General features: G+C 40.5%; 1 protein-coding gene across 4 annotated transcripts in view; it reads right to left on the bottom strand.

Moving 5' to 3' along the window:
* The window catches only part of BTRC (beta-transducin repeat containing E3 ubiquitin protein ligase), a 112,905-nt gene that overhangs the window by 7,643 nt on the left and 77,865 nt on the right, over nucleotides 1-27,397 (bottom strand). For all 4 annotated transcript variants that reach the window (XM_062496948.1, XM_062496949.1, XM_062496950.1 and 1 more), the window contains 7 exons: nucleotides 15,198-15,429; nucleotides 10,459-10,645; nucleotides 6,759-6,855; nucleotides 5,752-5,889; nucleotides 5,153-5,271; nucleotides 2,589-2,838; nucleotides 1,830-1,948 (listed from right to left, as the gene is read on the bottom strand). In XM_062496948.1, coding sequence (XP_062352932.1) covers nucleotides 1,830-1,948; nucleotides 2,589-2,838; nucleotides 5,153-5,271; nucleotides 5,752-5,889; nucleotides 6,759-6,855; nucleotides 10,459-10,645; nucleotides 15,198-15,429 — 1,142 coding nt within the window. The remainder of the gene's footprint in view (nucleotides 1-1,829; nucleotides 1,949-2,588; nucleotides 2,839-5,152; nucleotides 5,272-5,751; nucleotides 5,890-6,758; nucleotides 6,856-10,458; nucleotides 10,646-15,197; nucleotides 15,430-27,397) is intronic.

Raw genomic sequence — 27,397 nt, 5'->3', positions numbered from 1 at the left:
AATTCCCTAGCTCCCTTTTTTCTACACCATGTTTGTCTGTAGCAATTAAGAACTTTGACCCTAGAAGCCAAGATACTGAAGTGATTGGATTAAACTTGATGGACCAGTTTCTGCCAGATGGGAATTAGCACAATGATAGGGATGTCTGTGTATCTGTATCCTCTTAAACAAGTGAAATTTCTGGCCTAAATCAAAACCTAAAAAATTTTCTCTCTGTGGAGTCTCCCTACAGAAATCTCAGCCACTTCACATGTCCTTAACGTTTGCAGTTACAAAACCAGAAATCACAAAGTCATCTTCTGGAAAGTTTTCCTGAGGAATAATGGACTTCTAAGTTCTGTATCAGCATCTACTGAAATCCAGCATACAACATCTGGTAGTGAATTAAAATCAAACCTGCAAAGCACCTAGCCATCCACAAAGATGACTTAGGAACCTTTTTCTTAATCATTCTTCCACTGACTTGTGCCTTCTGCTAATGGCTGGGCATTGGGTAAAATGCTAAAATGTCCTTTAGTATTGGGTAAGTCTTTTGCATTGCTCACACTGCTGCTAAACTTGACTTCCATTAAGATTCACTGTTGACGTTCCTGAAATTCTAGCACAATTTATCTGTCAAGTAGGGATTTTGTCCAAAGCAAGAATAAAAGTAACTGGATTCCTGCTTAGCACTATCACTATCTTGACATTTATTTTTATTAGCATTGCATATTTTAGATCCTTCCCTAACTGCTGTAGTATTTAACTATTTCTTGCTCTGCTTCTGAGGCCAAGTTTCATAATACAATTGCAGAGGCTTAATTTTTCTGTTTGAAGTGCAGAAGTTCTCACCAAGTGGTGCTGCTCTTACACAATGCATGCAATACCTCTTCACTCAATTAAGAGACGGAAGTTTTAGCTCTCCTGGTCATGCTCTCAGACAGCCCTGTACTAAAATCTGGAACAGTGACCTGGTGATGTCAACCAAAGGTTACTGTTTTCCTACAGAATGCAGAGCAGGGGGAGGTAGCATCTTGCAAACCATAGGCAAACAACAGCATGGACCATTCTCAGTGAGGAAAAATTATTACTGACATGTGAAATGAAGGGTTCTTCTTTACACTGTTCAGCTTCCAGATTTTATCAAAAGGCAGACACTTAAACAAATTACAAAGGGAAAAGGGAGGTTGCTGTTACTTCCATGTCCGTGACAGAGGCATTCTTCTATATCACGTAAACTAATATTCAAGCTTGTTCCATACATCCTGAAATTAGTGGGACATCCTTCTGCCAGCAGCTGCATGATGTAGGGAGAAATTCTGGCTTTGGATACCAGGAAGAGTTAAATCTCAGACTGCAACCAGGGCAGCTGGAGAAGTGCAAAAGGCGGCAAACTGAACTTCATGCTTTAAACCAGCTGTTCCAAACTTAACCAGGTGCCAAGTACCACAAGAAGAGTTTGGCAAGAGCCCAGGAGGATTTCTGCCGAGGATTAAATGCCTCTTACTGCAAATCTGACCCCTTTAACAAGACACATAGTCCAATTAAAATATCACAAGAGGACACTGTAGAAAGTGGTACTTGCCAGCTCTTTCACAGACCAGAACTGTCAGAGCAATGCAACTTGTTGATTAGTATGGGACTCTTGAGATGTAGAGGATGAAAGACAACACAGTAAAACAGGCTTCTAATATCTCTTTCCAGTAGTTCCCAATGTTCTATACCAAAGAAAGCATATTTCAAAGTTGACAGGGGTACACAGCACTTCAGTTGCCTAGGCTGTGCACGTCCCAGGGCACCAGAGACAGTGTGCTTGCACAGAACCCTGCCATGGGGGGTTTGTCTCTCACCTGATGGTATTATCTGAAGAGCCGCTCACTACTAGCCTGTCTCTGTACTGCAGACATGCAATGCCTCGTTTGTGGCCATTTAAGGTGCGCACAAATTCGCAGGTACTAGTGTTCCATACCTGTGACAGGAAGGGGGGAGGGAACCACACAGAGACAAAATTATTATGAAGAGACTAACAAAAGATGGTGTCTGTATGCTATATAGATGCACCCAGAATGCTCTTAAAATGAAGGTGCAATCAAGACTGGGAAAATCACCCCTCTGATGATCTGTGATTAATGTCTGCAACTGATAGCAGGTGGGGTCACCATACACAGAAGATTTTTGCCACACAATATCAAATTAGCTTCCAAGTTCAGCATTTTTGGGCTGTGGTTTGGTTGGCAAACTATACAGATTCTCCTGAGGTGTAATGCTGCAGACTAGGATCATAGCAGTAACAATTAAGTGTCTCCTATCCACTCACCTTCACTTTTGTCCCCATGCTGCCCTCTAACAACTGTTTAAATAACTGAACAGGTTATGGAAGTGGTCAAGTCAAAAAAGAACACAGAAAAAAATTATTCTTTTTCAACTGCGTCTGTACCCGGAACTGATTTGCCATAAGCTCCGTAAATGAGTCGTGCCAGCTCAACAGAGGAGGGACAAGTGCAAATGAGCAGAAGGAAGAACACTGCTTCTAAAGGAAGATCCTGCCAGGAGCCATCTTCCCTGTTCTTTGTTAATAAATACCCCAGAAAGCCTCTCAAACACCTCACCTTTATCGTTCTGTCACCTGATGCCGATACAATGTACTTGTCATCAAAGTCCACTACGTTGACTGCAGCTCGGTGCCCTACGAGCACCCTCCTCAGGGTGATGTCTGTTGGGGAGGCCATGTCCCACACGGCGATGGAGCGGTCCTTGGAACACGTCACCATCATGCCGTTGTTGAAGCGCAGGTGCAGCACGGCTTCGCAGTGGTGGATCAGAGTATTCAGCATCTCACCTGCGTTCACGTCCCACACTCTGCACGTTCAGATTTCAAACCAGAGAGAACGGAGTTAAAAACCTGCACAGTGAATTTTTTGCAGAGCGAGAGAAGGACAGGGAGAGGTAATTGACTCTCCAGCGATATTAGAGAAGCGAACACCACAAGTTATATCTACATCTATTAAATAGTTCATTAAAAAAAGTATTAGATAAACCTGTTGGTTATGTGTACATTGAGACGGTCCAGCAGCCAAAGACCCTGCAATGCAGTTAACACCAAAAAAAAATGCACCCAGGAAAAAAGCATTCTTTAATTAAGGGAATTTAATGCTGAGGAAAGGTAGAAGACTAATGGCCTTAAAAAATGGTGTTTCCTGGTTCTGTCAGCCTATTATACACTTAATTTCTAGTCAATGTGGGGAAGAAAGTTCCCTGACAGGCTTAATTTTTGACCTCTCTCACAGGAGTATCAGCTCAAGTAGCAATTTATACAGCAGCAGAAGACAACACAATTCTTTTCAAACAAATACAAGTAATTGCCACAAGTTGCATCATGATTTGCATTTACCCTGCGGTGCATCTGGTACACAGCTACATTCAATGAATGTGCTGAATACCCAAATTAAGACATAGCATTTATGTCAATTTAATGTTATTGGAACCAACTGTTTCAACTGAAAGACAATTTAAGATGCAAGTTAGAGAAAGCTTCATACAGAACTTCTAGTACTTGAAATGAAGATTTTAAGCCTTAAAAATATTTATTTTGGGCTATTCTGTTGGCAAATTTCTTTTGCCCTCCATAAAGAGGTATCTTTTGGCACTATCACACCTGTATCCCAGACACAGTATATGAAAACAGAAAATGGCTGTATCATCAGGCACATCAGACCCTGCAGAAGTTAAAATTTCCCACTGCCAATAAGGCAAGCAGTAAGAAAAGGCAAGATGTGAGAAAGACTACTAATGTCTTCTTTTCTAACTAAAGTGCATCAACTTATAAACTCTAAATGAGAAAGAAAACCACATTCCAATTAAAAAATGCAAAGGAGAAAAAACTAAAGACCTGAGCCATTAACATACGAACAGTTTGAAGACAGGGTTGCCAAACCGAACAGGAGCTGGAGACCCACTGACTTCTTTGGACAAGTGCATCCCTGAGATCTCAGAAGCATTAAGAGCCCATCTGTACTGTCTATTGGATGAAGCCTCTCTTCCTGAGGAGACCCAAGGATAAAAGTGATGCATCCTATGTGCCTCTGGGGTCTGCACAAACATTTATAGATACAGTGGGAGACAAAGTATTCCTGGGCAAGTAGCCAGTCTGCAATTTGGCCAGCCTGGCCTGATATGGAAAATGACAGTGCTTGTTACAGAAATCAGCCTCTCCTTTTGTGATCTGTTTAGCCCAGTGCAGCTCCCACATCACCTCCAGGCAGGTGGTGTTGCTGAAATTCTGGATTCCTATGAATGATAGGACCCCAAAATCTAGCAGAACTGCAAGACTGCATGCATCACATGTCAGGAATTCAATTTAATAGCTATTAGCTTAACAGTAGTAGTTTACACAAGCACAGAGGAGTTTGCAGCCATAGGAATGCATGCTAATAGATCCAGGAAAGGCCACCAATGGAGTTTTTTGCTAACTTCACTGCATAAGCATTGCTTGTAGTCTGACAAGAAGGAAGTATATAACAACATGGAGAAGTCAGATCTGCCCCTTCACGTTCAAGTTCATATGGCAATTCATTAACTCATATGCACCTCTATTTACACTACAGGTCTTGGACTCTTTGGTATCCTCTAATATGACTAGCAGATTTCACAAATGCAAAACGTGCACCACAAGTGCTATGTTGAGGTATCCAGCCTTTTACTGGAGACTGGAAGGAAAGCAAGGTTAGAAAGATTGAATGAAAAGAAACATCATGCTGAAATTTAATTTGAAGTCACAGGATATCTAGTAACACGTATTTTGTTAAAATTAAATGGCAATGGATTATTAAACCTTCAAACTTGCTTTGAAACCTTCAACTCTTAAAAAGTTATTCTCAAAGAGAATTTGTAACATTCTCAGGGAGTGTCAAAACATGCAAAACCTTGGTGAAATGCCAGATGGCCTTCCTAAGTCATCTTGACCTTGACTGGCCTTGGCTTAGATTTTCATTTCTCCTTGACAGCAATTTGCATGGACATCTGATAAACAAGGACAGCACAATGCTGAACAAATATGTTGAACTACTTCATGGAACTCCTTGAACAGCACACATTCAAGAAGAGATCATTTCAGCAGCTTGCAAAGCTAAAATCTTAAGAGGCAAACAGAAAGGTCCAAATCATGAGCACACACCTGACTGTTGAGTCTGAAGATCCAGTAATGATCACCCGTTCATCATACTGGAGGCACAGGACAGAACCTGTGTGTCCGGTGAGAATTCGCTTGCATTCCAATGTATTCTTATCCCAGATCTAAGGCAGCAAACATTCAAAACTGGACAGTTCAGTAAGGTCTTAATCTTTCAGCGCTTACTGTTTTGACTAGTAGACTGTTTTTCACTACAGCACATCTTCTACAGTGCACTTAGAACACCTTTAGTGGCATCTGCATAGTCTTCTACAGGCTCTTTGGTGCAATACATTGACATCTTTCGTAGTACTGGCTTTACTATGAATATTGGTTTTATCCTTCTCATTAGGGTACAGGGCCCAGTAATTACATAGCCTGTAATTACTGCTGGACAGAAACTCTGCTGGTGAAGCCTGTCTGTCTGAAAACAGGGTCCCTCCAGCCAAATAAAAGAGGTGTAGCTGCTGTGCAGGTGGGAGATGGGGGAAGGAGAAGGCTAGGTTACTAACAAGAGACTGGGTAGGTGTCACTGAAATTAGGACGTTATTATTTATGGCATAGGCACTCCAAGCCATTAGTATGCCATGATGGAACATTCTCACCTTAATAGTATTGTCTCGTAGGCCACTCACTATCTTCTGATCATCATACTGTAAACAATAAACCCCTTTGCTGGTCTCACTTCGGCAGTGGATCCTCTGTAAACTGTGCCTTCCACACCGCCAGTTCGACTCTATTGTCTTGAGGAGAGACAGGAGACAAATGAGATGTAGGGAAAAAAAAAGCACAGAGCTATCTCCCCTTTTTTTTGTTTGGTTGAGAAGGCAGCAGACACTTTTCTTTACACTTTTTCCTGCAGTCAGGCCGATACAATGACATAACTGCTTTCTAAAATGCATGTAATAAAACCAATGAAACAGACAAATGCTTTGAAAACATATCGTGGCTAAACTGGTCTATGATGTTGGGAATGGTGAGGAAGAAGTAACCTAAAAGCCTTTTTCTGTCTCCAACCTTTAGCCCCCTGTGACTCAACAGCTAAATAACTGAAGAGGAAGTCTCATTTGAGCTCTAAGTGCTTTTACAACCTTGTCACAACAGTGCCCGAGCAGTGCTTCTGCCGTTAGGAAACAACCAGAACATGCCATTTTGCTCACACTAAATGCAAGGCACACATGCTCAGCTGCTTCCTGTTTCCCTGAGTCTTAGGACTGCAGACTTCAGAAATGCACCTTCTCCCTGCCTCAGTTATTGATATCTTCCTGTAACAGCCTATTAGGTCTCATTGCACCAGGAGGAGCAAAGTACTGTGGAACAGAGAAAACCAAGATATTATGGTGATGCTGTGATATCTGATGTGCAAAGTGTGGAGACTTCACCTGCAAACAGCTCACTGAACATTTCAACTACATCCTCTGTCTAAAGGAGCAGCAGGATCTTTTATAACTACCCCACATCTACAAACTCCAGACAAATACAGACATGTCAGATTTAATGAAATATTACACTGCAACAGAATAACCCCAGAATTTCAGCATCATTAATAAATCAGGAACATTTGAGGAAAGCAAAACTAAAAATACCACCACAATTGGCAGCTGTTTCTTACCTCTATGTCCTGTATAATTTTGGGGTAAAGTGCTCTGTAGAAGGAGTTGGGTGGCGCAGTTCCATCAGGAGGTTTATTTTTAAATAGATATTGCCCCCTGGAAGACAAAGAACTTTTCCTTGAACACAAATCATGTTTCAGCATTTTGGAGAAAGTTCTCCTGGCATTTTACAAATGGGCAACCACTGCTGACAGATTCATAGTCAAACTTAATTTACTAAAATGGGATGGTTCCTTGTTTGTTTGCCCTGCAATGTGTCAGTGTTGCATTTTAACATTGAAATACCCAAGAAAAATCTGTGTCTAGTAACTCAGCGAAGGGAAATAAATTCTCTATTATGGATATGGTCCCATTCAGCTCAGTAAGGGTTGACAATGGTTCATGCCTGCAATAGTCACACATATTATCAGAGGTCACCTTTAAAATAGAGCACACAAAGTAAATGAAAGAAGCCAAGGAACCTCAAATTCACTACGCATTCAAAGCTAGCTTTTATCTGCATTAGCAGATATCAAGTATCAGCTTGGGTACATGGACATTTTACTGCTACTACTCTGTTTTGGTAAGCAACACCTCATCTGTGGTGCCTCTCTCATCTCAACACTAATTTGGAATACTCATATCCCAAGCTAGAGTTTTGTTACCAAAAAAATCTGTAAACGGCAATCACTGCCTGCTGTGTAAAAAACTTTAATTCCTCATCCTGAAGTTAAGAAGCCACCAAACACGGTGTGGAAGCTAGTAAACCCCACCATGGGCGTACTAACTGCTGCTCTGCCTGGCAACATGCCTCACAAAATGGAGAGAGGCACAAATGCCTCCGAGTGTAATCCTGGCATCAGAGGCACAGAGTTTACACCGGGCCAGCTCTCCACTTCTCCCTCCCTTGCTCCATTACAGCATAATTAATTGTTCAATACTTCCTTGTGCATTTCCTTCCTCTCCTTTCCATACAGTATACCTCAAAACTCACTTCAGAGACTGTACTTTAGCTTCCCTGATTGCACTTGAACTAGAGAGACCACAACAACAAACCAAAATCTTTGGGTTGTAAGGCAGTACCAAACTCTAGGACTGGACAAACAAAATGACAAATGCTCAGGAATAGAACTTTTGATATTTCCTTAAATCAAGTATTCTAAGTACAACTCAAGAAAAAGGTGCTTTCACATTTGGACAGAAGAATCACCTGTTTCTTCAAATACAATGACCAGCAGACATATATATGGGAACAAACACATGAAGATGGCACACATGGATGCAGGCAAACCACTAACTAGACAGATGCCTATTTATTGTGATCCAGCCTGGAAGTGCCTTCATAAAAATTAATATTATTGGCCAAGGAAGACAAAAACCTCCTTAGGTTTTCCACAGAATACCTTGGAGACATTCTGGGAGACTTGGGGCCAGGTCTAGAAAAACCTGTGTACAAGCCTATGTGCCTAAAAACCTTTTTATTCTTTCTAACTTTACTTGCTAACACAAAGTCTGGTTGCTACCTGTAAGTCGTGCCCTGCTGCATGTAGTCAGTTGTTTACTGTTCAGCTGAAGGATTGCTTGGAATTTTCATGGCATCCCAGTAGTTGTTGTGTTGTGGCTCTGGGTTAAAAGGAACTATTGTTTGCAGGTTTTGATGACCAGCCAATTCAATCAGATGGACACAAGTGTGCCTAGATTTTGGGCTTCTGTTTTATATTTCTCTAAATCTCTGTAACCCTTACTGCTCCCTGACAATCTGCCAGTGAAAGCTGCCATGCTGCAGAACGAGGGGAGGGTTCTGTTGTAAAGCACAAGCTGCAAATGCTGAAATCAGGCAGCTCATGTGCAAATTGAGGAGCTGTAACCAAATAACACCAGTCATCCATCATTCTGAACTGTTCAGTTAGTCATCTCCTTGTGCCATGCATAGAGCTAGCACTGACTACAAGCTATAACCCTCTACATGGCAGAGATTCAATTGCACTGGGTATTTCCTGTCTGCTTCTCTTAACCACACAGTTCTATCTGTTCACAGACACAACCAGAGGGCAGCCTGAAAGACTTGGGCACTACGTGCTTTTGTGTCAAAGCAACCTCCAGCATATAGCACAAACCTGAAGAGGTGCAGTAACAGGGTGACTGTCCTTGAGATGAGAAGAAAAATTCTGCACCTGTCTTTTAGAAATGTCATGTGTCTGTATGACTAGTATTTAGCATTAATGTTATTTCTAAAGTGGGGAGGGAGCAAACCCCAGTGACGCTATACTCCAAGAATGGAATAGAGTAATTGGGAAGGGTTTAAACAGAGAAACTCAAAAATGGTAAGAGGACAAGATAACACATCATTATGGTTGGCTAGTGCAGCCAAAACATATAACATGGTCATCTTCCAACATGGAAAAGATTACTGCAAAAAGGAGAGAGAAAATGTTCTGTTTATGTGTACAGGTAAAATGTAACAAGCCAAACTGCAGCTATGAAGACAGCTTAGATATCAGGAAAACCTCTCAAACACTGAAGTTAGAAAGAGTAAAAAAGTGAAACCATCAAATTCCTTTTCCAGGCATTGCCTGGAGAATCTCCATCAGTAGAGGATTTTAAGGACAAGCTAAGACAAAGATGTGGGATGACTTAAGAAAAACGTGTCTTTGCCTATGGGAAACAAAAAGGACTAAATGACCTCTCAAGATCCTCTTGGGACTTACTGTGACCTCAACAGTAGAGAGAAAAAATGGAAGTCCTGGAGACAATAAGGCACTAAAAGAAATGCAAAAGTTACCACTGCCATGCTTGTGTTTATTTTACACTCTTTAGAAACACTGCACTATTGAAAGCAGATCAAAGTAGTATTTATTTTTAAAGAATGTCTCATAATCCTGATTTACTTTCCTTTACTTCCTGAGACAAACAGTATAACAAAATTAACCATAAACCAGGAGTCTTTGTTTGCAACTCCATATCTTTTTCTTTTTAATAGCAACCAAAATGCCTGAGCTGTCACTTTTATCTTGTTTATGAAATATTCATACCCAGTTTCCCTTCTGCCAACATCCCAGGGACACCCTTGGAAAAGAAAATTATGTATTAAAGGGTGTACCCCTGAGAGAGAAAGTTCTAATGAAATGTTAGCAGAGCAGCTTCAAACTTGAGTGAGACCTACATTGTAGTAAGGCTATTCCAGATGATTATTAACTAATCTATCTGCATTTCTAAAGTCCCCTATTCTCCGTGGTACCTACCCTCAGCTTCCAGTTTGAAAATTAAACAGATATCTAATAGTGAAAATCTGCTGAGGAAAACAAACAGACCTATCAGGAAAGAACTAATTCATAGCACATGCTCCCCCACTGCCACTCCTGAAAAAGCTCTTCTGCTCTGAACTGCTGACCGGTTTAAGGTTCCCTTGAGGCACACACAGCTTCTTAATTTAAACTGAAAGACAGGCTGAGTGTAAAAATCTCAGTCTGTATATCTCACTTGTCACAGTAGGGTAAGAGCATGATCAGACGAGGAAGTTGAGCAAAAAATCCCCCACGCTGCCACATAGCAAAATGACACCCTAACTCCTCAACTCCTGATTTCTGTTGTAAGCAACTATTAGGTTTGGAACCAATATGATGCTTTACTGCTGAATAACCCTCCTCAAATATGGTTTGAAACATACAACCCCTTCTGTCCTGAATAGGGGCAAAAGAGGTGAAGATTCAGTTTCCTTACCATCCTCTCCTCTCTGACAAACCCCTCCACAAGGAGTCTGTCCTGACCATTCTCTCAATGAGTTTCTTCCACAGCATCCCATCCGAAGTCACCCGGTACCACTCCTTGCACACCAACTCAGCAGCACACAAAGATTTGGCATCCAGGTATGACAGAATGTTCTCAGCAATGTGATCCAATCCCCGAGCTGAGGGAGAACAACAACAACAGAAAAACATTATTTGCTGGACAGACATGGAGTTTAAAACAACTCCTCCTGCTAGTACAAAGATACACTCTCCTTCCATCTCCTCTTCTGCATGCAGAGCTGGACCAAATGCACAGAAGAGCATTTGAGGCTAAGTTCAGGAGTGAGCAGTGCTCTCCAACTTCCTTTAGATATAGCACAACAAGTCATTAAAAATAATAAAGAATCCAAGAAGTCGTTCCAATCTATTTCGATGGGTTTTAGCACTAGGGGGATATTCTATGGATGGCATTTCCAACTCAGCAACGCAGCCCCCAAAAATCTCTCTATATTAGGACCATTTCTCATCTCACTGCTACAGCTGTTCTCATGTTGCAACGGCTCAAAAGCTGTTTTTGCTAAAGCAGTAGCTTTTAAATGTAATGAAGAAAAAAATATATATTCCCAATGTGTGCCCTGAAGGGTAGTGGTACCTTTAGACAGGGGAAGGAAGGATATGCAGATGCACAGGGACTCAAGAGGGAAGGAGAGGCTGTGTAAGGAGAAAGTGAAGCAAGTTTGCTAGTTTCATTTATTTTAGTGGGTGAAGGAAAAAGATGCACCAAAACAATATAATTTGCAAATATTTCCCAGTGTGAATACCAGGACTGGCTTTACTTCAACATGACTGGAGTGAAATGTTAAGCAATTGCCTGGTTAGCACCAAGCAGCTCAATGTAATGTCTATGTAGGGAAGGTTAAGATATGTTTCTTATCTGGATGGAAGTAGTCAGTAAAAATGTACCCTTATGAACTCAAACTTCATTAAAATCAAGACTTCAGGAAAACAAGATGCCTTTTAAATGAGAAATTGTGTGAATATAGTTTCTCTTGAAGGTTATTTAATTCACAAGTGAGACACACCACCAAGAGATTATCTCACTTCACAGGTTAAATTTCAAACGCTTTGTGAAAGTTTAGATCACATCATCCCTCAAGCATAATGTTCAGTCCAACCAAAAATGAAGCATGGCAGATTGGTATTACATGCATCTTCCCTCTGGTTCACATTTGGGACAAAGTTGTTTTCTTGCTTTTAAAACAACAGCCTCAAAGACCAGGCCCTCCTTGTGAAGGAAAGGAAAGGCAGTAAATGCATTTTTAAAGTCACACGTCTGGACTTCTCCAAACCCAAACTGGGTGCAACCAGCTGACTTTGACTAGAGTTCATGACATACAAATGGCCCAACCTTTTTTTCCTTAATGAAAAAAATCTCAAAAGTATCTCCCACTGCATGAAAATGAGACAATTTAGCATGCCTCCTTCTGCTGCTTTCAAATATACTAAACTTAGAATACACTTTGGGTCAGACATTCTGCTCAGCATTTTATGCTTCAATCTTTATGTAGAAAAAGCATGTGAATGATACCAGCCACAACCAGAGAGTGGAGAAAGAGGGCTGACATTTCTTATCTTTAGAGAAGCAAAATTAGATGTCAACCTGCAAAATAAAAGCATCACCAGCCTTTACTATAAATTTAATTTGAAAAGACATGTACAACCACTATAAAAAAAAAGGGTTTGTAAATTTAGATTGACTCCACAGCAAATTGTGTAAAGAGGGAGACAACAGTTTAGTGAATGTGAACTGGAATTTGCAGGAATTCCACTGGCAGGGTAGACATGGACATCCTGTTGCCCTGTTCCTGAAGCTTTGTGTGGAAATGGCAGATTTCCCAGTCTGTGTTGCTTCCAGAGGGCTCACAGACATTTACAGACCCACCAGGATGCTTACAAATGCCTGCCTCCATAGTATCCTTACAGGTGGCTTTAAGTCAGCAGTGTCACAAGATGAATTAATTTTATATATGGGGAACAACTGGTGGCTTTAGGAAGCAGGAACACTGCAACAGCTGGGCACAGTAATCTTCACCCATGTGCCCTTTCTATTTCATCAGGACTTGTACTTTAGCTCTTGGCTGCAATGTGGTGCTGTACCTACTGCCATGTCCTTGAGTCATCCTTTGCCATTGACACTAGACCCTTTGCAGTGAAAGAATACTATTGTTTTGGCCTCTCCTCCTCACATTTATCATAAGTGGATGGCCAGAGCTATTTTGGCCTGGTAGCAAACTCAATTTTATTATTTTGTTTCTTAGGAACAGCACAACTCACTGAGGCATGTAACACAGCGCTGCTTCCTTAAAAAGGGAAAACTCTGCTCACAGAAGATTTTGCTAAATGGATGTGAAACATGATTAGCTCTTCAGCCCTCTGAACCAACAAGAATGTTTCAGTTATTTCACACATGAAATCCTTATCAAAAGGACTTTCCTCATAAAAAAATGTTAAACAGCTTGGAAATGCTAAGCAGAAGCCTTATTTTTCAGAAACTGAACAAACTTTGTTAAGTACACAGTTAAGCTGTATTTTTCAAACAACCTTAATTACTTCAAAGCACTGGGAAAATAATCTGAGGCAACTTTACTCTGTGTTAGTAAAACATGCCCATGATCCAGAACTACCTTTAATTCTGGTCATTCTTTGGGACCGTTCCAGGAGGACAGAGATAAGATGCCTCATCATTTTGAAGTAGCTTTATTGTTTTATTCACTCAAGGGGGAGAGCAGAAAAGAGAATGAGGTAGTAAAAATGAAACCAGAGTACTTAACACTTGAGATTTTTAGAAAGGTAAAAAATACTTACAGAGTTTAGGGGTTTTTTTTTTATTATATGACTTAATTTAAAATTTTAGGTTCATCACTCTTTCCAAGGCAGTTTCTTGCCTTCCTCCCTTCTCATTCTCCTCATTAGAACTTGCTCATACTCAGGACATCCTGAGAGACTGCAGAGAGTCTGTGCCAGTGTAATTCCTTGCTATTAATTTTCTCCCTTAGAGCTATATTCACTAGGACATTTGCTCTTTGCAAATATGCAAATTGATGCCCATACATTATTGATGCACACATTTCCCCCAACTATTAAAATACTCACATATTAGCTGCTTGATTCCTATTTATTTTGTATTCTGATAAGAATAAAATCAGCTGCTTCCTGGGCAACTGTGAATAGGCCAGTAACAAACATGGTATGGCTAGGAAATCTGGAATGTCTCTAGAAGTATTTATAGCACCTGTCCAAAATTCTCAGAAAAAGCCCTGTAGGAAGAAATTAACCAAGTGCAGTGAAATCTGTAGATTTCATGGGGTGCTTTCATGGGGTTCTGTGGAGAAAGACCTAGAAAAATTGTGTGTGTAACTACATGCATGTAACTACACTTTAAAAGTGGGGGAACCAATGCAGTTTCCAGGCACTTCTTATTTTTCTGAAACAGAGCAGCTCCACAAGTTATAATGCTGCTCTAAGTACATGAGATTATTGCCATTGGACTACTAAAAACTAACATAAAGCAGGTACTTAGCATAACTAAGATTTTTTTTTAATGCTACAACAGCCATTTGATTACTGGGCACAATGAGCTTAAAATCCAGAGAGTCTACCTATTAAACATCCTAGTAAAACTCCTGCAGTGCCTTTATGCTTTATACAATTCACAGTTAAACATACTTTTTTCCACCTTTTAAGGCTAGAATTTATATTTCATGTTGAGAACTCCCTTCCGAAGAAGGATCAAATGGCCAAAAGTTCAGCACTTCTCCAAAGGTATTCACAGAAAAAACTTTTGGCAAGAAACACCTCTCTTCAACTGGCTGTTTACAGACAACACCTGTACCACTTGATGCTGAGGTCCCTCTCAAACTAAGGACCAATAGCATGGGAATGCAAATCTATTATCTATCTATCTATCTATCTATCTATCTATCTATCTATCTATCTACAGAGGTATGATCTAATAGTCTGAAAAAATACGAGCAAAAGAGCCAGGAATTTCTGTTTGCTTCTGAAACTCTATTGCTGTATATATCTGATCTCCTACCACTTTAGTTTTCCCATCTATAAGACAGGGCTAAAATAAAACTGCACGTACACTACTTTATGTGCACGTTCTGTGAGATCCACCCAATGCCACATCTGAGACTAGCTGGGATAATATCTTCGATGGAAAACACTAAAAAGGTGTAAAAACCAGAATACTTCCATCTTTTGCTCTTATGCCCTCCATTTTCTATTAGCAATAAACACATAATCAAAGCAATGGCTTCAGGAAGTTATTTCGGTAGGAAAGAGAGACAAATATCTAAATAAGAAAAGGGAAAACCTCAGCTGAGCAACCAGAAAGAGTAGTAGTTTTAATTTAAAAATTTTTCATTATTCATGCATCGTTGTGGGCATTAAGAGCACAGCTACCTGCCCTGTGGCTTGGGATAACTACCCTTACAATACATAGATTAACTATCATTTACTACTAGACAAACTGTGACGGTGTTAGATCATGTCTTGACACACAGTAGGAACACAAATCAAAATACTACTACATCATAGAGCTTTTCATTCAAAAGCTATTATCTGCTTTGCAAACTGACCCTACAAGAGACCTCTCCAGCAGGGTAGGGTGGAAGGGAATAGCTTTTTGAAAGACAGAGAGCAACCTCCCTCTGCCTGCAGAAATACCTGGCAGTGCAGTGATGAAGTCCCTCTGTAACATGGGTTTGAGGTATGAGTTTATGTGTCCATGCTGGTAGTGACACATCTGGGAGATGAGGTGCTCCACAAACTCCACCTGGTCAGACTCAGACCACTGTTCAAAGTACTTGACGCAGAGCTCCTTCTCCTTCTCATAGCTTGCAGACAGTTTTCTTTGCTTGGGCACAATCATACTGGAAGTGCCATTGGCAAGTTTTGTCTGTAAACAGGAAGGAGGAGATACACATATGAGAAGAAAAGCAAGCAGTTCTACAACTTCTTTTAGGGGGCAGACAATAGAAGGCAAAAAGCACTCTGACACACAAAAGCTGTCTGAGACCACATATCCTGGCTGGTGCCATCAACCCGAGTGCAGCGTGCAGGACAACGCACTGGCTCATGCACTGACTCAGGTCAGATGGAAAACCTTCAGCAGCAGTTTAACATAAAATTTAACATAAACACAACTTTATTTAATATGCAGACAGTAAAATGCATTTGGATTCCTAGTGTACATACACCAGTTACTTCAATGCACCAACAGCAAACTGCATGTGTACTCTGGTTTGTTTTTTTTCTTCTAAAGAATGGATTGCTGCTAAAATTCATAGGGAATGCACAAAATGGATGAAAAAAAATTGAATTATACCTCGAGAGAAAAGCCAGCTAAAATACACCCTGACATTTGGTAAATACTTCTTTCATAGAATAAAATATTTTCAACTTTCTGAGCACTGTTAATATCTTGTCAGAAGGAGTCAGCTCAAAGAAGAGTTTCAGGGACAAAACAGAACACTGACATTTCAATTTACTACTTGATAGTAAGATATAAATTCTGCTTTCTAAATGATTTAACTGGAAGAAAAGTGCATATTTTGCATGGCAATGGTATCCTTTGTCTAAATAAGATTAACAGTTTGCTGGGAAATTATTTTTTCTTATGCTGGTCAAATAGTTTCTATTTCCTGCTAAAAACATGTGATTTTCTCTCTTTCATTGCAACATTTTAACACAGACAGCATTATAATAACAGTCAATATTATTACATCTTTTTTATTGTCAAAATACAGGCAGAGGTTCCTCATTAATTATCAAATAATTAAAAATAATTTACAGATATAAGAACAAATAAAACACTGAGGTAGGATGGCATATTTTTGCTCTATGATAATAATTCCAAGCATCAACTGTGCCAGGGGACCTTATTATTATTTAAGGGAAAAAAATTAGTCTCTAAAGCTCTCTGCAAAGATATCTAGTGAACTAAAAGAAATGCAATGATTAACCAATTTTACAGGAAAAGGAAAAACAACAAAAAAGCCTCTTTTCAGCACGAGCCAAAACAGCAGGCTATTTAGAGACCACAAAATTTAGTTACCAGTAGTAGATTTGCAATGCACAAGTTTCTTATTTTTCGGGAGTAAGTAACTCTTGAACTCAGTATCTCCCAATCCCAAGAGCAACCCTGATTTTGGAATACCAAAAATCTCATAACTTGAAAATCTACTTAACTGATCACCAAATACATATCATGTTCTTAGAGATAATGCACCTAAATACTCTTTCCAACATTTCTGGAGAGCTGGACCTTCCTTCGGTAGAAAAAGATGGCAAATAGCTGTGATTTTTAACAAGCAGCTTTTTCTATTTCTGGATTATAGCTTGACTTAAGTTTCTTTGAGAACACAGAACATGGTGATCTCACCATCAGTGCTCCATTCTGCAGCTCAATGTTTTCAAGTTTTATTCCTGCTCCTCCCTGCAAACGTGTGGCTGTGGCTGTGTGTGGCTGTGTCCAGCAAGATCATACAAGACCAAGACAGTGAGTTACAATTTCATTCAATCCTCATTTGGACAGCACTGACTGCAAGCAAGTCACAGGGCCAGTACTGGGCAGCAGGAAAGAAGTACATTCTTGGGCCAAGGGAAATCCCTAAAGAGACTGTGGGCATCAAGACTGGACTGTTTTTAGCAAAGTCCAACAGCACTTAAAAGGCCTGGCAAAAGATGATTACCAGTGGAGTGGACTGAAAACGTGTTAAGGAATTCTGGTGGTTTTTGCTGCATTTAAACTGCCTGCAAAACAGGCATCTCAGTAAAAATGCTGGATTAAGACAGTAGGGAGATGTTGTAACCTACAAGCTTGATCTCATTTAATTTCTCATTTTGTTTGTTGTGCATCTTACAAAGCAGGTTGTCTCTACAGGGCATTTTTTAAAACATCTATAGATCTGTCTTTTAATTTGAGAGACTGTGAAGTCTGCCTAATATGCTGAGCCTGAGTGGAATGTACAGCTGATATGCAAAGGACACAAAGGTGCATCTCCTTTCATGGGGTGGCACCACATTCTGGCCTTTCCTTGCCTTCTGAACACTGCTCTCCCAGCAGCCTTCAACTCCCCCAATTACTTCCAAACATTGGTTTGTGGTATCAAGCAGAAGTTGCAACTTGTACAAATACGAATCATGGCCTATGTGTGTATAAATAGATGGCTTAGATGGGACAAAACAATTCATTATGCCTGAACACTGGCTTCTTGGATAGGAATAATGAGTAAATTAAAGAATACATTTACCAGCACTTCTACAGCTTTGGAAGTGAAACTCCGGATTTATAACATGCTAAGCATGTTACAGTATTTATGTCCAAATTAGTGGACATGAGAACACCAGATTTTTCAGCTACATTCTTATAATGTCAGCTTGAGACCAGGTTTTCACCCTTGCCTCCTCTGGTTTCCCACCAAAAGGAGTGAGCATAAGCCCAGAAGTGTGCCCAGCAGGTCCTGTGGTTTGTGCAAGCAGGGCACCAAGAGGATAGGACATGCTGTGAACACACCAGTTCTGCAGAGCAGAGATAGGTAAACTGACAGGGCTCTCAAATCACTCGAACTACAGTTTAGAACAAAAGTTACAGAATTTGAATTTAAAGCTTCCTGAAAATCCACTGGCAGTTCAGTGAAAAAGGCCTATTACAAAAAAAAGGAAAAAAAAAGCATGAACAAAACAACTTCATCAAGCATCTGTATTACTGAATCATCTACAGCCTCTTCCCTCTCTTTACAATAATCAGGCCTCACCCAAAAAAGAAGAATCCGTTCCACCTGCCATCCACATGGCTAGGGTAAATATCCAACCAAATGTACTGTACACAGTCACATTTTTTATAAGCTTCAGTTCCAAAAATGGCAAAGAAGAATAAGCACTGGTAGTTCATTATCTGGGAAGAAATTTGGCTCTAACAGAGCAAACTACTAAGTTGGAATAGATGAAGCTTTACCAACTCCCTTTTCACAAAGCCCTGTATGTGAGGGCTGAGAGGTGCCCCAGCTGGCTCTGGGCACCATGACTCATCTGCAGGAATGGCAGAGGTGTCCTCTGACAATGCTGAGCCTGAGCTCGTAAGCTGCGCCAGGAAACCCAGGGGACTGAGTGCCTCAGGTTGGTACTAGCTCAGGGATCTACGTACTATGCTCCACTGCAGCCCATAATTACAAGACCATTTCTCCAAATGGCTACATTTAACACAAAGCACATTTGTATGCCCAATGAAGTAGAAGAGGACTAATATATGAAAGGACTTTAGTCTAAATAATGGCTTGCAACTGTAGGAAGGTGCAATATTTCAACACAGATAAATAAAGACTGGAAAATCTACTGTTTGCATACAAAATAAACCAGCTATGGTAAATCACAGCTGTAACCCATATATGACAACCAAGGTTACTTTTGGTTTAGTTCAGCACAGGGGACCAAGGAGCCTCCTAAAGCACAGAAAAAAAACCCAAAACCAAGCAACTTCCCTGACTGTAGTACAGCAATGGTGTTTACCCACCAATATGAGTGGTCACAATTTTTACTTTTTTTTTTTTTTTTTTTGGGGGGGGAAGGGGGGTTTGGTTATTTTTTTGTTTGGTTGTTTTTTGTTTTTTATTTCAAATTACAACCTCTAGCCATTGCAGAAAACTTTCTCAGACACCTTACACAGGGTAGATGAATTCAGATTTTGTGTTTCTCAATGCAAGAAGATATCTCTTTAAGTCAAAGAGAAACTGTCTCCTAGAATACTAAGAATGGCTTAAATGATCCCAGCAAGGTTTGGGACCTTCTGAACCTTCAAGACATCTTCATGCTGAAGCTCTGACAATTCTGAGAGCTTAGACCACCACTGCAAATTTCAGTTTCTCTCCAGATAAAAGGAAAGGTCTTCTCTTCCATGTTCCAGTACCAACAGGTCATACTGGGCTTTTCCCCTCCTTCCTGGACTCACTGGGACTACAGGCTCTGACACAGACAAATGTTCTTTACTGCTTCTCTGCAACTGCAGCACTTCACCTCCACTTGCTTGCACCACCCGTCGTGGTTAAGTCACTGATCTAGACAGAGCCACCTTAACAGGAATTTTGGATGGGTCTTAGTGAAGGGGAGGAAAAAAGAGGACATAATGTTTAATTATAAGAAATGATTGAAATAGGCACAGACATACCCCGGGTGCCTCTGCACTGCAGCAAGCTCTAAACTTGTTATCGTTAATGGTTTAAATTTCACTGTGCTAATCATTTCAGGACACAAGCCTTTCTTGATAATCTAATGAATTATTCCAACATCCTTCAGCAAAAAAAATCCTCCATGACAGCACTAATTACAAGACGTTTTCCCAGTGCTTATGTAAAATATGACAGAGCAGCAGCTTAGGGAATTGCAGAAAACTGCTTCTAATTTCCACTGAGAAACTGACAAACACCTCTCTTTCATCTCTCCCAGCTCTCAAGTAAGATTTAACTTTCTCATTTAGTTAATTACCGAGTGAGGATCATCATTTTCCCGGATCGGAGCGGCACAGAGCCTTTATCGTGTTAACTTGTGAACTTGATCGATGGCTGCTGCTAAAACTTAATAACTTCACCCCCTGGCAAATTGTAAGATAAATATAATAGGAGAAACTCTGACAGTAAAAACCTGCCAGAAATGAGCGCTGTGTTTATGTTTCTTTGCAGGCAGCAAAAAAACAACCGACAGCTTATTACTGGGTGCGTGTTACTTATATTTAAAAGACTCCAGGCAGTTAACTTTCTGCGTACTGTTCAAACTTTACTCACAAGATAAAAGACAGTGGGAAAAAAAACCCAAGCAATGGAATGACAAAGAAAGGAACCACGGAGGTGTATGTCCAGGAGCCAAGGCAGGCAGGGAAAGACTGGAACTTCACAATAAATGCAAAGCCTTGCTTGCCATTATATCCTGAATATTATTTGAGATTGACCACATTAAAAAATCCACAACTGTGAATCCAAACATGAAACTATTTTCACCAGCAGCAAAAGCTCAGGAATTCTGGATCAAGTTAGAAGCACGTGGGAAAAGCAGAGGGATTAAAAAGTACAACCATGGCCACACGATGATCTGGTTTGATGTCTAAAAAGGTACTCTTAGCCAGAGAACCTCAGCCCAGCTGGCTTTCCCAAAGTTACTTGCATGGACAGGGAATTGCTTGCTACCACCCATGATGACCTAAAACTCAATGCCACAACAATGTAACCACAGCAAGTCACAAAAATGGTGAAATGGAGATGAGGTATGCCAGCCCTCCATGCTAAAGACAGTTATTTGAGAATCCAGTTCAAAGGGGCTTTTTTGTATGGCCTAAAGGCAGTAACACCATAATTAAGAGGATACAGATTCAATTTCTATGGCTGACTTCTTCTTTTTTAGGCTTGCAATTACCAAATGCTGCAGAACTGATTCCCAGACTGCCAAGGCTAAGCAAAGAGGAAAGAAGTTCCTTTGCAGCTCCTCACTGGCAGCTTCTTAGAAAAGAACTCCATTGCTTTGAGAACTGGGGGGTGGTGAGGGGGTTGTCTCACCATAAAAAACACAATCTCATGAGCCATAGCACCTGAGAGACATGAGTAGGGCAGCCAACTCCTCATTTTTCTCCTTTGCAGGATGAACCTGCTTTTCCAGTGTTTGAGTTGACAGCAAGGCTACAATGCTAGGTCATTAAACAACTCACTCCATTTACTTTTATTTTAAAAGCTCAGTTTAGAATCTACTCATTTCTGCCTGCCTCCATCTCACATAACAGCCTCTGTGAGGTTAACCATGGGTTTAGCTCATATATGGACTTACTTGCTCAGTACTGAATTACTTTCCACGCTGCAAAGCTCACTGAAACATTCTGAAAAACGAACATAACCCAGAAGTAGACGATCATCAATCACATCTGAGAGTCAAAAAGAAAGCACCATGAAAGAAACCACAGCATTTCTACTGTTTATTTTCAAGAGAAAATTCAAAACACACATACTGAAATTAACAGCACCCAAGGAACTAGAAATTTTGCTTCTCTGGAGCTTTAGGCTGCTTGTCCACATCTGGTTTCTAATCACACTACAGAAAAGCTTTGTAAGAAAGGATACATCTAGATGAAAGATCACTGGAATTACGCTGGACACAACAGCCAAACCTGCTGCACTTTCTGAAATCCTGGGAGAGCAATAGTTTTCAGAGGAACTATCTGGGTACCTATGATACGGTGTCAGCCTAGAGGGCACCTGGCTAAGGATATTACCTCAGACACAGAAGAAAGGGAAAAAGATGATTCTGTTCAGGGCCAGGAAAAGCTGCAGACACCTGAGAAGTAGCTGAGAATTAACATGGTGAGTCTCTCTAGGGACTGGGGAGACAGGACTGAGCCATGGGCACTTGCACATAGGCTGTACAAAGAGCAGCAGTAATACCTTGCTGGACAAGATGCTCTCCTCCCACACGGCTACACAGTAAACAGCAACAGGGAGAGGAGATTAAAAAACTATTATTTTAAGTTAATACTTAATGTTTCAGACAGGCTAGTAAAGTTTAATTGTCTGGAATCTCATAGCTCTTATTGTAAACTTTCCTTTGATATAGGTCTCCCACCTAGATTTTAAGTGTTGACAAAATCCTCCAAAATAAAATTTCTCTGATGCCAACAATAGATGTGAATTGGGAGTCCCTCTCCTCCTCCTCATCTCCAAGTTGTCTTTGCAAATAACAAGCACTGATGAGAAATCTGCTTGCATCAGCATAGCGCTGGCATATGTTACTTTCCCAAACTATGATCCCTGACCAAATTCATATCTAGACATATGTGGGGGAGGGCAGGCACCATCACACTTAAAGAGATAGATTTCAGAGCACACCTTTTACTAGCTGTAAAGTGATAATACACAAATTTCAAAGCAGACACTCCAGCAACAACAAATCTCTTCCACAGGAAACCACCAAAGAAAACGCTTTCTTCCTTGGCATGGCTACCAGAACCAGAGTTGAACTGCTGGGACCATTAAGTGTTATTACTGTTAATGGAGGGAAGGAATATGCACATTATGACTTGGAGAACCAGTCTACTAAAGTCATCATGTAATGGCCAGCAGCAGCAAAGTACTCATTTATGTCAGGGAGAGGCAGAAGTAAACAGTGCTCTAAGCAGCAGTTTCATAGTTTTCTGGAACAGTTGTTTCTGTTTTTACAATACTCAAGCATGCTCTACTGCCTGAGTGAAGTTACTCTTTATGGGTGTTACTGTTGATTTCCTTCTTGCTTCAAGTGCTCCCTTAACTGAGAGAGAAAGGCAACCAGGAACAGGTACATGGACTCAAGTGATTCCAAACATGGCTGAAGCAACAGTGAAGACTGATACCACTGCAAACAACATGAAGAGAGAGAGAGAGAGAGAGAGAGAGAATGATCTGTTATCCACTCTCAATAGCACTACTGAGATTTTCAAACCACTTTGTTCTGCCTAAGCAAAGCTTTCAGCACCAAGAAACACAGCCCTCCAAGATAGCTTCCTCAGTAGTATTTTCCATGAGTTTTTTTCCTTTGAGATGCATTTTGTTACCAATAACAAAGAGGGCACATGAGCACCAAACTACTTGGCCAAGGCAATGTGAGAGATTCAGGACTGGAAGTCAGGAATATACGTGCTGGGTATCATATAATATTTCCCAGCTACAGGAATACTACATATTTCCAGGCATACTGGAGAGATGTAGCAAACAAAAACCCAGCAGCATTCTGAAGAAGCACAAGATTCATGTATGTGCTCTGCTCCCATTGCAAATGTACTCCTTGGATCTGCTGGAGGAGTAGGCTATACGAGCACTCCCTAGACTATTCCAGTCAAAATAAGCTTGTTAGCAGAGACCTGCTATTTAAACTGTCCATGCTAAAACACCTCATCTTAACTGAGAGCAGGTTTGCAGTTTTGCTGACAGATCCTGGAGGGCAGCAATCTGCAGCAGCCAGGCAAGGCTGCATGGTATTCTTTTCCACCAGTACAGCCAGATCTAGAAGAAAACATCTCAGCAACTTATATTGGCTGACACTAATACTACTGCTGTTAGCAGCCACCTCAGAGGCAGCTGTAAGAGGACAAATTTATTAAATATACTTGTACAGCACTAAGTTAAAGCTGGTCAGTAGTCTGCAGTCAAAATCTTGAGAATTTGCCTTGTAGCCTCCTCTTTTTTGCATCCCATTTCTGAGACTTACCTTCCTGTCATCTCAAGAATGTTATCACTGTGGAGCATATGATGCGAGAAATCTCTCCCATCCTCATGCACTGATGCATTCCATTTGTAAATTTATCTAACAACCACTAACACTTTCTATAACTTCTACTATAGTAACTGGCTAAACATCCAAGAACCTATTACATGCTGAGTAAAGTAGCTTCTACTTCCAACAGTTTAAAATGCTCTTTTAAACAGCATTAGGTCTTCTGTGGTGAGAATTTTTCTCCTTTGTGAAAGATAAAGACTATTAGACTTTAGCACTCACTATTTGCTAAACACCTTTGTGATACCTCTCACTTGTTTTCTGTATTTTCAGGTAGTTCACAATAACCTGAATTAAATCTAATAATAGTACACTCGCAAACGTACTATTTGCATCTTCTCATCTAGGAAGAGCAATTTGGGCTCATGCCTGGAAAAACCATATGCAACCTCCTGCTACAAAAAACAAAAAAACCCAACAACAACAAAAAAAAAATTAAAACATAAAAAAGTCAACATTGCCTACCACAGCCCAAACTCTGAGATGCACCATTGGCAGCCTGTTCCTCGATCGAGGGGTTAGAGCTCCCTCTAGCACTCTCCAAACAGAAGAGCCACAGATGCTAAGCTGATCTGATCTCATCTCACTCAAAGTAGTCTTGGGTGCTGTCTGTAATTTTTACTTGATTAAGAACACTTCCACTAGCTTATCTGAAATTCAAGAGAAACAAGTATCATTACAAATTCCCTCTATAACCGATTAAAGATACTCAGATTGCTATAATTTACTGATCTCTATTTTAAAATGTAATTTAGGACAAACTGAAGGATTATCATGTCAGCTGTGTGTACAATGTGAAATGTAGCAAGAAACTAAATTGAAAAGTTGTTGAAAATTTTCAATTTTCATGGCATAAAAAAGTCTTTCTACCTCAGCCCCCCTTTTGGCTGACAAACATCCCAATGCAGCTGACTGCAGTTGTGAATTACATTTTTCTGCTTCACATTAAATATTGAGTAATGCCGCTTAAATAAAACTAAAAAGGTGCAACAGTGCTGAGTTCTGCACAATGCTGAAGACAGAGAAACATCTCACGACAGAAAGAGTGTCAGGTCTTTTCAGTCATAGGTTATTACTTATTAATTCTTGATAAACTGAAAGCTGGCAGTACAAATGTAAAAATGAGAAAGGGAAATGGCAGCCAAGTCTTGCGAGTTTTACTCCTAACTCTCCCACTCCCTCCCTGTGCTGCCATAGGCAAGTCACTCCATTTCACAAGTCTATCAGTTAAATAGATGTGTCCCAACACACTTCAAACAAAGACAAAGCACTGTTTAATGCTGCGAATGAAGCCTCTGCACAATGCTTCTAGTTGAGGGCAACGTCACAAACTGACATCACACCACACAAGTGTAAACTTCTTCTCAGGTGTCAGCAAACAAATCTGTCATGGAAAAACTAAACAAAACAGACTTGTTAGTAAAGGTTTCACCAGTTAGAAAAAAATGCAGCAGTACTGTTACTACAGCCTTCCAAAGCAGAACCAAAAAGTCCAATGTCTTATGAAAAAATTTCATGTTGAGTTTTCTCAAACTGAGACACCCAGATACCACTCCAAAATCAATACAGACATAGCAACAACTCACATCCCGAAGGTAAGTGCCCTAGGGAGGATATGCTTTAGGTAAGTTTCTTTACTCATCACAGCAATTCTGACGTGTAACCACCGGGGGACTTCATAACATCGCCTGGGTTTAGAAGTTTGTGATTTTAATATTTGTATGTGACAGAGATGAGGAAATACAGCAGGATGTGCTAGGCTATCCACAGCTACGTTTTTATATCTCTGACAAGTCCAATAAGAAAGATTAGAAGTAACTAGACCCGAGTAGATGACAGAAGCACCTGACCAAAACTTCCCAACATCGCCTGCTGATGTCCCTCAGTCCCATCTGACAGCTGTCCTTGCCATTTTGGGCCCGAACTCTGTACACAGTCTTGCTGCTGCACCCAAATCCTGACACACAGACCTTCCTTCTGCACTACAGATGGCATCCAAGGCTGTTCTTTTTATCCCCTTAAGAGGACTTGGAGAAAAGCACTGGCAACAACTCTCTCCCCACACCTCTTGCATGTGGCAGGAGAGGATTACAGGGCGACATCTGACCTGTCCAGCAGCAGGGAAAGGACATCTCAAGTGAAAGCAAGATCTCTGCAGCTGCAGATCTGTTGGTTGGGCTGGTGACCTTCAGCTGGGTGTCTCTTGGGCTGCCACCACAATCCATCTGTTCTCCTCCCACCTCCACAGAGCTGTAGCTTAGGTCTGAATGAGACAGGTAAAAGGTGGTGCTGACTACACTGCAGGAAGACAGCAGCAGCAGCTCCCTCCACATACATGACGAAGTACTGAAACTTTTGAGATCTGTGATTACTTCTGTATCTTACCAGCAATGTATCTCCCTTCCTTTTAGGAAAACAACTTGCAGCTGGTTTTGTGTCTTTGTTACTTCGAGACTGCATAAACTGATGTGGTCCTTGGTGCTATCTTAGGAGATAAAGGCAGGCAACGGCTAAGGTAAAATGTAGCCCTTCCTATGCAAAGCACCTGCTGGCTTCATTTCTCAGTGCAGTCTGAGACCTCAAATTGTAGGTAGATGTTCTGTACATGTAAAACCCAGGATAAGCAGGTACCTGGCAGTGGAGCTAACTTGGGAGTAATGAATTCAATATTGACTCTGCTGTGAGCAGCAGGCTGGACCTCCTGAGGTCTTTTCCAAACTAAGTGACTCCATATTTCTAACCTCACTATAAAAGTTCATACACACTTGACAGGTTTTGGATAGTTACAACTGTCTGATGTTGCTGTATTTAATTTTTCATAAGCAAAATCTGGAACGCTTTTAAAAGATGTTGTATAGAGAATTATTTTTTAATAAGACTTTCCAACTTTAGGGTTCACAAGCCTTTGGCATTCATTTTTTGCAGCCACTGAAGACCAGGTTCTTCAAGAGTACTGCACATATACCTGCCTTCTGGCTTTACAAGTTCAGAGTAAGCAGTATTCATCTGTTCAGACATCCAAAACTGACTTTCAATTACATCCGTCCAACTATTAAAAATTTTTTTAAAACTGTCGACTTTTTTATGATGCATGTGTTCTCTAGGAACTTCAGCTGATACTCTCCACAAATTATTAAGTTCCAAACATATCTTCACTTATGACCTGAACCAGTTTCAAAACTCAGGTTTTACAATTAACTAGCTGCCTGTGAAGTCTAATCATCTGCAGTCTACTAAATCAAACCTGGAAATACTCCCATTACAACCCACCTTGGAAGTATTTGGGATAAAAATTATGATCCAGAATAGGGCTGACAGATCTAAATCAACATGGCAGGAGAACAACCTGATTCAGCTCCGTAGTTCACACAACTTTGTAAAATACAGTGACTTGAAAGAAAACAACAAATGCATATAATTGGCATTAATTAAGAACATTTTTATTACCTACAATCAAAGACCTATAAGGAAGGTTTACTTGTCAGAGAGGGAGCTTTCTTTGCTGAGAAATTACAAGTCTTAGTTAATTAACCATCTAATTTTTTTGTAGTATAGTTGTTAAGTGGTTTTCACTTTTATTTTCTTCT

This window comes from Cinclus cinclus, chromosome 7 (genome assembly GCF_963662255.1).
Source record: "Cinclus cinclus chromosome 7, bCinCin1.1, whole genome shotgun sequence".
NCBI classification, from domain to species: Eukaryota; Metazoa; Chordata; class Aves; order Passeriformes; family Cinclidae; genus Cinclus; species Cinclus cinclus.
Note: the sequence above shows the minus strand (reverse complement) of the source record. Positions and strands in the feature narration are given on the sequence as shown.